Source organism: Populus euphratica, unplaced genomic scaffold (genome assembly GCF_000495115.2).
Source record: "Populus euphratica unplaced genomic scaffold, PopEup_1.0 scaffold78.1, whole genome shotgun sequence".
NCBI classification, from domain to species: Eukaryota; Viridiplantae; Streptophyta; class Magnoliopsida; order Malpighiales; family Salicaceae; genus Populus; species Populus euphratica.
In genome coordinates, this window is record NW_011499867.1 from 312,337 (window position 1) to 325,083 (window position 12,747).

The 12,747-nt window shown below is 36.8% G+C and overlaps 1 protein-coding gene and 1 pseudogene across 3 annotated transcripts; one reads left to right on the plus strand and one right to left on the minus strand.

Moving 5' to 3' along the window:
- The first annotated feature begins 38 nt into the window (after positions 1-38).
- On the plus strand, positions 39-3,279 carry LOC105126326 (uncharacterized; annotated as a pseudogene).
- Positions 3,280-5,063: 1,784 nt separating this feature from the next.
- On the minus strand, positions 5,064-11,851 carry LOC105126324 (uncharacterized). Of its 3 annotated transcripts, none has more exons than XM_011027153.1 (12): positions 11,658-11,851; positions 11,161-11,497; positions 9,881-10,043; positions 9,752-9,801; positions 9,305-9,397; positions 9,136-9,224; positions 8,448-8,526; positions 8,137-8,219; positions 7,832-7,910; positions 6,979-7,705; positions 6,115-6,748; positions 5,064-5,674 (listed from the first exon to the last, which is right to left on the minus strand). In XM_011027153.1, exons 1-12 carry the CDS (start codon positions 11,687-11,689, stop codon positions 5,533-5,535), a joined length of 2,508 nt encoding a protein of 835 aa, XP_011025455.1. In that variant the 5' UTR covers positions 11,690-11,851; the 3' UTR covers positions 5,064-5,532. The 3 variants fall into 3 exon arrangements, with proteins under 3 accessions (XP_011025455.1, XP_011025454.1, XP_011025453.1); XM_011027152.1 differs by having other exon boundaries at positions 11,158-11,497; XM_011027151.1 differs by having other exon boundaries at positions 11,140-11,497.
- Between the last annotated feature and the right edge of the window lie 896 nt (positions 11,852-12,747).

A 12,747-nucleotide genomic window follows, 5' to 3' on the forward strand; every position in this document is an offset into this window, starting at 1 on the left:
AACGGACATGAGTGGTGGATGTATAACTGCCGAACTACCATGCTTATCAACTCTTCCGTCACAGAGCCTCCATGGCTACTCTTAGCTTCAATCCAACGAGAGTTCCTCACAAACCCATATCCAAAACCGCTTCTTTTTCAAAACCCTCAGAGATGCCTTTCCCTTTCTCTCTAAAACGCTCAAAAAACCACGTAAAACCTCTTCATCTCAAATCAAACATCATAACCAAACTCTCAGTCTCAACACAAGAAGAAGAAGTGGAGACTGAAAAAGAGGACCTCGAAGATGACCCAACTGCAGAAACGGTCTATCTTGACCAGGAAACTGATCCGGACAGCATTGTGGAGTGGGAGTTGGATTTTTGTTCTAGACCTATACTTGATGTCAGAGGCAAGAAAGTATGGGAGCTTGTTGTTTGTGATGATTCTTTGTCACTTCAATTCACAAAATACTTCCCTAACAATGTTATCAATAGTATCACTTTGAAGGATGCTATTGTATCCATTAGTGAGGATCTTGGTGTCCCCCTGCCTGAAAGAATCAGGTTCTTCAGGTGATCTTTTACGGTAGTTTGTACATTACTATCTGTTTCTGTTATGTATTTACCAGCGCAGACACACACAGCTGCATAAGTGACTGTCTTTACTAAAGATGGTATGTGCCCGATGATAAGATTGTTTCTTTGTTTATAGGTCACAGATGCAGACAATTATAACCAAAGCATGTAAAGAGATAGGTATAAAGCCTATTCCAAGTAAACGGGTAAGTATTGTTTTCCGTTCATGTTACGAGTATGATTAATGAGGTGGTTTCGATCAAATGTGGAAATGGTCATAACCATTGAAGGTTAAATTTAGATGTTAAGAGTATTAATAAGTTCATCTATGCTTTAAACCTTGTATTTTAGGTGCCTTTCGAAAAGCATGATTGGTACATTACCAAGTTAGACACGAGAAAATATCGCAATTTTTTCGGATGCTAGTCAGTAAGAAAGGAAATCCAGGGGGTTCTTAAGATACCTCAAAATCACAGACATGCCACACTAGTTTCATGTACTTTGTCATGGAGTGCATTGAGGGTTCTCTAGATTCTTGCTTATTTAAGTTTGAAGTGCGATTCGAGTTTTGGTTTAGAACTTCTATGTTCTACAGTCACACCTTTGATAATTGATATGTTTTACAGTGCATATCACTACTTCTATGGCTGGAGGAGCGCTATGAGACTGTATATACGCGCCATCCTGGTTTCCAAAAGGGAGCTAAACCACTTCTGGCATTAGATAACCCTTTCCCAATGGAACTTCCAGACAATCTTTTCGGGGAGAAATGGGCATTTGTCCAATTACCTTACTCAGGTACAAGTAACTAATTGTTGTCAAATATAACACTGAGAATGCTATATTTTGGTCTCCATCCGACACATAAGATAAAGATGCCTTGCATATGAATGACATTTGTACATGTTATTTTAATTTGGTATTGTAGACTGTCTATCGGATCACAAATTCTACCATAAGTTAAAATTTTAAAAAAGTGGCATGGGTTACAAGGGCCAAGCATTCTGAAGCTAGTAACATACTGCCAACTTAGATATACTATATGTTTTGATTTGTTTGAAAACCTGCTCTGTTCTTTGCTGATATATTTTTCCTGCTTTAAGATAAAGATGCCTTGCATATGAATGAAATTTGTACATGTTATTTTAATTTGGTATTGTAGACTGTCTATCGGATCACAAGTTCTACCATAAGTTAAAATTTTAAAAAAGTGGCATGGGCTACAAGGGCCAAGCTTTCTGAAGCTAATAACATACTGCCAACTTAGATATACCATATGTTTTGATTTGTTTGAAAACCTGCCCTGTTCTTTGCTGATATATTTTTCCTGCTTTCAGCTGTCCGAGAGGAAATTGCATCATCAGGGACAAGATTTTTTTTGGTGCAAGTCTGGATTTGGATTTATTGGGAATTGAGATTGATGACAAGACAATGATACCTGGACTTGCTGTTGCATCTTCACGTGCTGAACCATTAGCAGGTCTACTCTCCCTCTAATTTCATCTTCTGTAGCCTGGGAAATGTTATTTCATGTAAATATTGGTATAGTCAAAGACCATGTATTGAAATGATTCGTCTGGTTATGTCCTATAAATACCATTTGCATTCTAATTCTGTCGTGGCGTGGGAAACTTGTTCCTCGTACAAGATACTGGGTTAAATTTTAACAAATCACAGAAAAAGGGAATATGGACTTTAAAGTTCTCAAGTTCATGCACTATTCAGATGCATGGACATTGGCTTCGTGGACAATTGTGCAAGACTCACTTCACCAAGATCATAAACCAGCTGCATGTTGTTCACTTGTTCTGCTTCATATCTCAATCTTTTAAAATGTTCATCGGATAAAACAACCTGCAGGGCATGATGTCATTGATACAGTTAGCTTTCACTGGGCCCTAATCGCATTCGTGACCCTGCTGATGACATCTTAAGTGATACTCACATTGCTCTGCACCATCGTTCTTATATAGGAAAGAAGCACGGTGTGCTTCTTCTTGTTTCTGAGTTTTGGGAAAGGCATCTCTACTTGATTATGCACCTAAAGAATTGGAACTGAAATTGCTGTAGCGACAGCAGATGTTTCCATAATTTTTGGTGAATCCTAATGCATATCAAAATATACAAGAATCTGATTCCTGTGATGATTGTTACGAGCAATTATTATTCCTTGGGAAAAAATTGTGATTGCCATGAACGCTGTTTATTTTTTAACAGACTTCCCCACTTCCATCTCCATGAAGTCCTGTCTTACTATCTTGTGGTCTTTTGGTGCATCTAATTGTAAGCATGCCTTCTAGAATTTTGTGACGCTCGTAAGGCCGAGTCACCTATTCGAATCTTTTCGTTTGCTATTGCAGCATGGATGAACGGGCTGGAGGTGTGCGCAATTGAAGCTGACACTTCTCGTGCTTGCTTGATTCTATCAGTTGGAATTGCAACCCGTTATGTTTATGCTACCTATAAGAAAACTCCTATAACAACAGCTGAAGCTGAAGCCTGGGAAGCTGCAAAGAAGGCATGTGGAGGTTTACATTTTCTTGCCATCCAAAACGACTTGGATTCAGATGACTGTGTTGGATTTTGGCTTTTACTAGACTTGCCGCCTCCACCTGTATGATTACTCATTGTTTTCTCATAAACCCTTTTCAATACTGTTAATGTTGTTGGGCTACAATCTGCAGAAAATTAATGCAATAGAAGCCAGATTTTTGTTTTCGTTACGTATTCATGTGAGCATGGATAAAGATAAGTGCTTCATTCTTACCGATGGAAAAGGTACATTAAATGAAGAAGATAGGAGAGGAAATTGAGATGGAACGTCCCGATTGTGTGCGTTATAACCTTGGAGCTTATCGGTGTAAGCACAGTATAGTTATATAATAAAATTAGTAAAGCATTCTTTTATCTTTTCAAGTTGTTTTAATTACATTATATATTTACTTATTTAATGAAAGTCTGTATAACGATAGATGCATGCTATATAATGTGAGACATATCTTATACAATATGGATACTGCCATTAAATATCCTTAATCAATAGCATAGCTTGGTTAAAGCTGGACATGAACATAAGTTCTCTTATTACAAATGTGATTTAGGGCTTAAAGGGTCAAATGTATAAAAATATAATTGAATGTCTATATAATACGAATGATTCAGTACTTCCTATAAATTCCTAATAAGACTAGAATTCTGTAAGAGTTTAATTTTGTCCATGAAACTAGAACTCCTGATGTGATTAGGATTTGCTTCAAGAGTACCACTTGCACTAGAACTCTTGCAAAAACTCAAGTATAGATCGAATTTGAGATGTCCGAGTACATGCTAGGCGTGAGGCTTTGATATTCTTATGGGCTTGTGACCCCAAATGATAGCCTTGATCATCACCATAAAAGCCCACATGGAGTTGAAAGTACAAGCCTAAAATATTGGGCCTTCACATAAGCCTAGCTCAAGTAGGGCTAACCTACCTTCTTGGAAGAAAGTAACACGTTTCAGTTTAATTGAAACTCAAAAAGAAGTAAAAGACCATATTAGAAGGGCTTTAAGTCAAGGAGAAACCAAGATTTTAAAGAGAACGAGTAGAAAAGTGAAAGTAAAACCAGAAAAATCTTGGACATTAGCTTCTCAAAGGAAAAAGACATTCATTTTCTCTGTGTTGATCATTCTTGGAGTAAAACTAGATTAACTCCCAAAATATTTTTTCCCCGTTACAAAAGAATTTTAGGATTGGAGATCAGTATTCATGCATTCGTGGAACACTGCTAGAGGTCAAACAATTATAACTTGTAGATTTGCTATAGCAAAAGCTTCTAGGATTTTTTTTTTTTTTTGCGTGTGAATGCTATCATCTATTAAATAGATTTTGTTTGATTTAGAACCATATGGATCATTATTGAGAGAGGTTGACAAATTTCAGTCTATTCCCTCATAACTTACAGGGTGGTAACAAATTACCTCCGGCTTTAACAGTTCTCATGTGTAGAAAAATCTGAAAGGAATAAAAGTGGTTCTCTGTTCAGGCAAGCAGCAACGCCTTGGACAAAAGCTGCCCAATAAGCTTTCCTTGCTTGTTTGATGCTCCGCATAACAATCAGAGTCGAGCATTCATGCTGCGAGCGCCAAAAGATACGGAGGATATTACTCCTCCTAAACTATTTTACCGGCCAAACTTTTTTTTTTTTTTGGGGGGGGGGGGGGGGGATCGGGCATTTCCTGGAGAAACATTCTCCCACTTACTGCCAAAATACTGGTATTTAAACCGCTAATTTCTACCATAAAAGTACCGGGTAATGACATTTGCAACCATTTTGATTGCGACTCAGAAAAAGATTATCATCCAGCTTCAAATTCCCCGGTCATTTTTCTGTTTTAGTAAAAAGCACATATTTTCTTTGTAAAATCATCCAATACATCCAGCTCTGATTCTCGATCCAGCTGTGAGCCACTTTACAGTTCGCATTGCATCTGTTAATGACAGGGAGTATTTGGAAAACCAGGGACATGATTTCATAATAGTACACATGCACCCATTTATTAAATTAAATTTGAGAAAAAGAAGAAAAGAAACAGAAGTTCCGGAGCTTTGTAAACTAAACTACAATTAACAAGGGCAACGCAACTTCCTACGCACATGTACTGATTATCAACCAGCTAAGTTATTCTAGAAGCCTAGCTAGATACAGGGTTCCAAACACTGGGAAACAAGCTGCATTTGAGCACATGAAGAGAGGGGTATGGGGGCCCGGATGGATAGCCCTCCGTCAAAATAATCACTAGTTGTACAAAAGAATTTCACATAAATGCTAAAAGCACCATAGCAAACAATGCTCCGATGAAAGATCACTAGCCATAAATGCAACTGATTTCTCTGTGATCCTTAGAAATGGGCACTACTACCTCTTCAACTATAAAATGGGACGACTATCTGGAGTCCAGATGCAATTGTCAACATTTGAAAACAAGTTCAGCTTTCATGTTTTTGACCTCTTTTGCTTTTGAGAAACAAAGCGAACTGCTTGCTTCCCAAGTTCCAAGGTCTTTACTCTATCATCATCTAGAGTAATAGATAACATTGATGTGTCTTCAACAATGTCAGAGACAACTCCCTTGTGCCTGGGTTTAGAAGACATCAGACATATTAAAGAAACATCGAGCCAATATTCAACCAAATTTCAAAAGAGTAGCAGAACATGAAGGTTTCCAAGTTCTAATGCTCATGATCAATTCAATAAAGCAGCAGCAAACAAGTAGCTTATAACATAGAAGCATGCGCATGGATGGGGTTTAGATAAATGATGGGATTGCATGTGTTAGACCACTGGGGAATCCTCCAAAACCAATTTACAAATTGACCCTCCCCACCACCAGCCTCCTCATTTTTTGTTTCCATGATAAGACAAATATTTCCGTGAACAAGTCACTTCTTGTTTTAAAACAGGCTGAGATGGATGGCAAAAGGGAATGCATCAATCAGGAAATTTGATGCGTGTACTAACTGGCCTATACCTTTTTATCCCACACCCAAAAGAAAAAAAAGGAAAAGGAAAACTCACCATGAATTGTCAGATGGCTGATGAACTTCAACTCTCTTTCCAATAGCATCATAACCCAATTTTTTCAATATCCAATTAGCTTCCATCATTTCACTGTCTAGATGTGATTGTGACATACCTTCATCTTCATTATACATCGTTTTCTCCATGAAGCTCAACGCTCTCTTCCTTTTTGACCTTTGGCCCCTTATGTTACTCTTTTCTTCTTCACGAAGAGGAATCAGAGAACTCTGATTTTCAAAATTAGGTTTCTTAATCTTTAGCTTCAAAGAAAATTTTGAATCCTTTTGTAATGATTGCAATATAGGAGTGTCACCAGATTCATCATTGCTTTCTGTATGCGTATCAGCCCTGACCTCTGATTGCTTTCCCACAGATAATTTGTCACTTCTTAATTTCGTGACTTCACCTGCAGGTCCCACTGCAGCCCAGCTTCCTTCAAGGCTCCTGTTAACTGATGAAACACGAGCATAATCTAGGGGAACAGTTTCATATCCATCAGCATGACTCCCTCTATCAGATTTGGGACTGAAGTTTGAAGCTTCAGCTTTAACTTTTCCAAACTTAATCAAATTCCCTTCTCTCCTTGCAAACTTAATCAAGCCTTTTGTTTTCCCTGTGTGATCAACTGCATCTCGAGCAAATTGCAGAAATTAATCATGTCAGTGAATTGGTAGGTGAGATGATAACATCAGCATTTTTATATGATCACCAAAAATTTATCAGCAAAAGGATGAAGAGAAACCACTGCAATAAAAAAATTAGCAATGAACAAAATATGGTAATAATGAAACAAAGGGCTTTGTCAATAAGAACATGTTAATAATTGCACTAAGAGCACTTTTTTGACACGTGGATCATTACCATTGGAAGCCTTCCAATCTTGTTTGCCTTGGCAGCTTTGAGCACCAGATTTTGGACTAGTGATGTTTATTTTGCGTGCCCCTAGATTTATTACTAATTTCTTTGCCTTAACAGACTTCGACTTGCCAGCATGTTTTTCAGTATCATACCCACTATCCAAATCATGAGGCTTATTACTCTTGATTTTAACAACTTTGGATGTCCTTTCTCCATCGCTCACCATCACCTCGTTAACAAACTTGTGTTTCAAAACACCTGGCTGCTTCATAGAGCAAGTCCCTTCAGTGTGATTCACAATTCCAGGAACAGGAGAAGAACATCTACTCAATCCTCCTTTTGCTTGAGACTCTGTGTCATCATTCTTGTAATCATCCAAATCATGTACACAAGAATGAATGTCCTGCTGAAGTGGTACAGTCTTACTAATTGAAGCAGCATAAGAATCTTTTTTATTGGAATATTTTTTATTCCAAAGTTTCTTTCCATGACCCTTGCTCTTCTTTGGTGACTTGCTGACTATCCCTTTGAGAGAGGGTTTTATAGAATGCCTAAAATCATTCCTTTGTGCCTCCAGACCATTTTCATCATCATCTGAATAAGGAGCGGTAGAAAATATGTCTTCTTGGGCTGGGAACCCAGCAGCAGCTCTCAAGCTTGCAATTAAACCTCGATCAGCCTTATCTCGTCGCCTCCACAGCTCTTGAATAGCATCTTCAAGATCCTTTACCTGGAAGTTTACATTTCTGAAGTAAGAAAAGAAGTTCAAACCAAACCATCACAGCACACCACATCTAAGCAAGACTAGCCACATGTGTACACGCTTCAGAGAGAGAGCTTTCCACAATTAACAAACCTGATAGCATTCTCCACGACATGTGGCACATTGGTACTGGAGGTTTCCGTCCACTTGAAACTGAAGATATTTTTCATCACTGCAAAAAATTTCTTCAGAATAAGCTATCTGATTTCTCAAAGGTGTAAATTACTTCCTATAAATAACTGCTCATGAAAAGCGCTATTAGATATCCAATATTGACATCAAACATGGATTTACATCCAAGAAAAGTCACTTAAAAATTCCAAAGAAGAAAAAACTGTGCAGCAGAATCTACCTAACATGTCAATAGCACTGCGTATCTTGAGAGGGGAAAGACAAACCTTATGCCATCACAATGACAGTGCACCCATCGCTGGCATGCATCACAGCAAACCATTGGAGTTGATTCCGAATCTCTATAAACCTATAAGGTTGAGCCAAGACATCTAATCGATTTCATTCATATGTATAGTATAAATATCAATTTACTAAACAAAATCGTCAGGGACATTTTTTTGGACCGATGATGAAGCATTTAAATATAATGATCAATCATGACAGTCTACAAGCAGTAGGTAATTAACATAGAACAGCTTCTTTTTTTTAATGAAAAGTTTGTGACAACCCAAAGATAGCATGAAGTTGACAATACCTTCAAGCAAACAGGGCAATAATTTCCCTTCACAAATAATCTTCCACAAGCATCACAGCAAGTGTATCCCAGAAACCACCTGCATGTTTTAAAAACATATGATCAATGAACCTGCTAATAGTAAGAAATAAAGAAGACTAAAACCTGTTGAAAAGGACAATCACACTAGAATTATAAATGTAACTATTGCATGTCAATAAACAACTCCTCCCACTAACTACCAAAACATGTTCCGTTATTTTCTTTGGCTTCAATTACTTTGCATTCTAAAGATCATCTGGGTAGTCTAAATCAGATATATCTATCAAAAAGGGCATAAATCAAACAAATTCATAATCTATTCCCCTGCACATAACAATTGCTTTCCAAATTGTCATATATACTCAGATAAGGTGTCACCTTCACCATATAAAATTACAAACAAAATGGATTGAAAAGTGGGTTAGCATTCTCATTAAAAGGTACGGTGCTGAAAGGCATGCTTAAGAGAGACTGATACCAAAAATGACATTATTTATATATATAGGTATTCCATAAGTCACAAAGCAATAAATATCTATATACTGGCACGAGATATGCATTTTTCACATTTTTGCAAGTAACCACAGAATTAAAAAGAATAACTGCACATCAATTGTTCAGAAAAAAACCATATTTATGTGGAAAGGCTAACTATTGATAACAGTACCTCACACTTAGTCCATTTCCTGGGACAGAAGATCCACAGCTGTGACACCTTGTATGTTTGGGGCACAAGTATGGTCCAGAGCTGACATTCTGCACCATGCAGGAATGTCTGTTAGTAGTGCCATTATAATCTAGATATGACACCCAAAAACAAGCAATTAACACATCACCTTGTGTGGAGGATGCTGGCAGTAACAGTGATAAGCACCATCACACCTTCTGCAAAACATAAACTTATTTGGATCTCCTGTTCTTTGACATACCTATGGAAAGCAGACGATATATAGTGTAAGAGCAATGATAATGTATTAAAAACGTTACGTGTCCAGAAAGCTTCCAGCACATGGAAACTATGCAGAACATAAATAAATCATCTGTTTTGAGAAGGACTTTAAGGAATAGAATACACATAACACTAGAATGAACTCTAACTCTTAACATTTCATGGCCTTACAGTTGTCAAGAGATACAACATTCAGATGCGCAGAAGGATAAAATGACATTCATGGCCAGGTAGGAAGGCCACTTTGGAAATCTAGAATTTTCCTACATTTCTTGCCTCAAAAAAGTATGGATGCAGCTTCATTAATTAATCAACAGAGTACATCAATGAGCACCTCGCAAGTTCGGCAAGATGGACATGTCCATGAACTCCAGTGAAATAAATCTGCCATCAATCAACCTATGAGAATAAAAAAGAAAAGAAAAGCAGCAGCCTTCAGAGTTTTTAACTCAATGAGTTTTACCTCTATGCTGAGCCCAAGTTTTCAAACAGCTCCTGTGGTACTTCTTGCCACAACTTTTGCATGGGAGCATCTTCCTCGCTCTCCCACTCCCCCCTGGTTCACCCACAAAGCATATCTGACATAATGGACCCGCATCTTCTCCAGGAGTATCTTTTGAGGCAACCTGAATTAAACAAATGGTGGTGGTATTTAGCAAATGATATAGCATATGTCATCACAATAGCAGCCAAAAGTCATTTTACTTGATTTCCATAGCTCATCAACTGTGGATTTGTGCCTAAGGAAACATGCCAGTGCATCTAGATGAGAAAGTTTTAGTGCAATAAAAGGGTTCCAATACCATGCTGCCCGATAACAAACAAATAATGAATAAACTATAACAGTTCATAAATTTCTTTTTCAATCTCCATCACGATTATAAATAAGCTAGCTCAAATGAGTAACAAAAATATGAGAATGAAAAAACAGTTACGAGTAATCAGCATTCAGAAAATGAGCCAATGCTGGTAATTGTTTTGATTCTCAACTGCCTCTAACTTCCGTACTTTTTAATGTCTAAACAAATCCAAAATTAGGTCAAACTCAAAAACCCACATCCAAATCCACAAACAAATAATGAATAAGCTATAAGAGTTCATAAATTTCTTTTCAATCTCCCTCAGGATTATAAATAAGCTAGCTCAAATGAATAACAAAACTATCAGAACAAAAAACAGTTACACATATTCCGCTTTCAGAAAATGAGCGAATGCTGGTGACTGTTTTGAGTTTCAACTGTTCAGACTTCCATGCCTTTTAATGTCTAAGCAAATCCAAGATTAGGTCAAACTCAAAAACCCACCTCCAAATCCTCAAGAACAATTCAAAGTCCAAATTAAACATTGCAGTCAAATTAATTACCTCTATTCTATTAATTGAATTATATAGATAGCATTTGAGAGAAGATAATCATTTCATCATTTACCTCCAAATCACAAAAAAAAAAAAAAATCAAAGTCGCAACTGCAGACGCCAAAAATCAGCTCAAATTCAATAAACTAGCTATTCAGAACGCCCCTGAATCCCAAATTCAACACAGGTATCCAATAAACCAAAATTTAACTAATACAAATTCGATTGACCAATCATAGGATTATCCTACACAACCACAATTCACACCATTCCCAAGAAATTAAAAAGTTCAAAATCTTAACAAACCAAAAACATCCTCACATTAAAGACCAAATTCATTCACAGCAACCAGGAAACAAAAATCTTACGGTATCACCAGACCCGACCTTCTTGGCATAATACTCGGCAGATGCCTTAGCAGCAGCAGCCTGCCTTTGAATAGCCACGCGCTTAGTCTGCGTTGAAAAAGCCTCCTCCCCCACACCACCATCACCTTCTCTATCTCTCGCCGAAACGACCTCTAGCGAATGCGTCGGAGGAATCGAAACCGGTACAGGCACAACCTTAGGAACGGAAACCAGGACAGTTCCTTCCCTGGAAGCCCTAATTCCCAGAGGATCCTTCAAAAACTCATCGATTCTCGCTACTTCGAACAGGAAATCAGCCTTTGGTTTCGTCGAGTGGAGATCTCGCGGAAACCCTAGGGAGCAAAAACAAATTCGGCGACTGCAAATTAGAGAGAGCCAAAACAAACAAGATATCGTATCAGTCGACCATGTTAAAAAAAGAGAGAACTCCCTCGTGAGAGACACATAAAAGAGAAGAAATAGTAAAGACAGAAGGGGGGTTTGGTGTTATTAGTTGTGAAGATAATACCACTACTGACCATGTAATTGGGCAAGCTACGTGAAAGGCCATATTGAGGGGTTTTGAATATTTTTTTGGAGAGAGGATTTAGAGGTGGTTCCTTTATTTATTAATTAATTAATTGTTGAAGGTGAAAATTAGATTTTGGGGACTTTTTTTTTTGGGGGGGGAATAGAGATGGTTTTGTCGATGGAATGATCTTCCGTTTCTGTATATGGTGTATAGGTTACGGGCGCGTGCAAGTTTTCAATTTCGTTTTATAGTAGCGCGTCGATTGTGTACGGTCAGGATTATACTCGTGATCAATAAAATTGTCACTGCGGCATTTTTAAAAGCGGGATCCTTTTGTCGTTAATTACCGGTCATTAACTGCTATGTAGAGTTTAAAACCGGGAGAAAAATAATTTAAACGGTATTATTTTAATAAGAAATTAAAAAATTAATATTTAAATTTTGACCGGTCACTCGTATCACTAAACAAATTTCCACTTTTCAAAAAAAAATCAAATTTCTAATACTTATAAAAAAGAAAAAAAATCATTTTTTACTAGATCATTAATTTTTAAATAGTTGTTAAGTCTGCCAATATAATTGGAAGTATTAAAAAAAAAATTATTTGTAAATATATTAAAATAATAATATTTATTATTTTTTAAAATTTATTTTTAAATAATATATTAAAATGATCTAAAATTATATTAAAAAAATAAAACAAAAACAAATTCAAAATTTTTCAAAAACAATTTTGAACTAAAAAAAACACAAAACAAAATAAGGTTTTGATGTAAAATTGTCAAGATAGAGAGAAAAATTTGAACACAATACAAAATAAGGTTTTTGATGTAAAATTGTCAAGATAGAGAGAACTCATGCAATCAAAACAGATTTAATGATTGTGTAACACAATAAAGCATTATGCTGCTGCTGCTGCTGGGTATTCTTTCTTGTTTCAATTAATAAAAAATAATTCTTTCTTGTTTATGATTCACTGACTCGAAAGGAATTAAAAAGAAAACTTCATTCTATCAACCTAATTAAACAGACAAACAAGAGAGACTGAAACAAGCGGATATGTATCTAAACAAAGGAGGACAAAATCGCTCAGCACC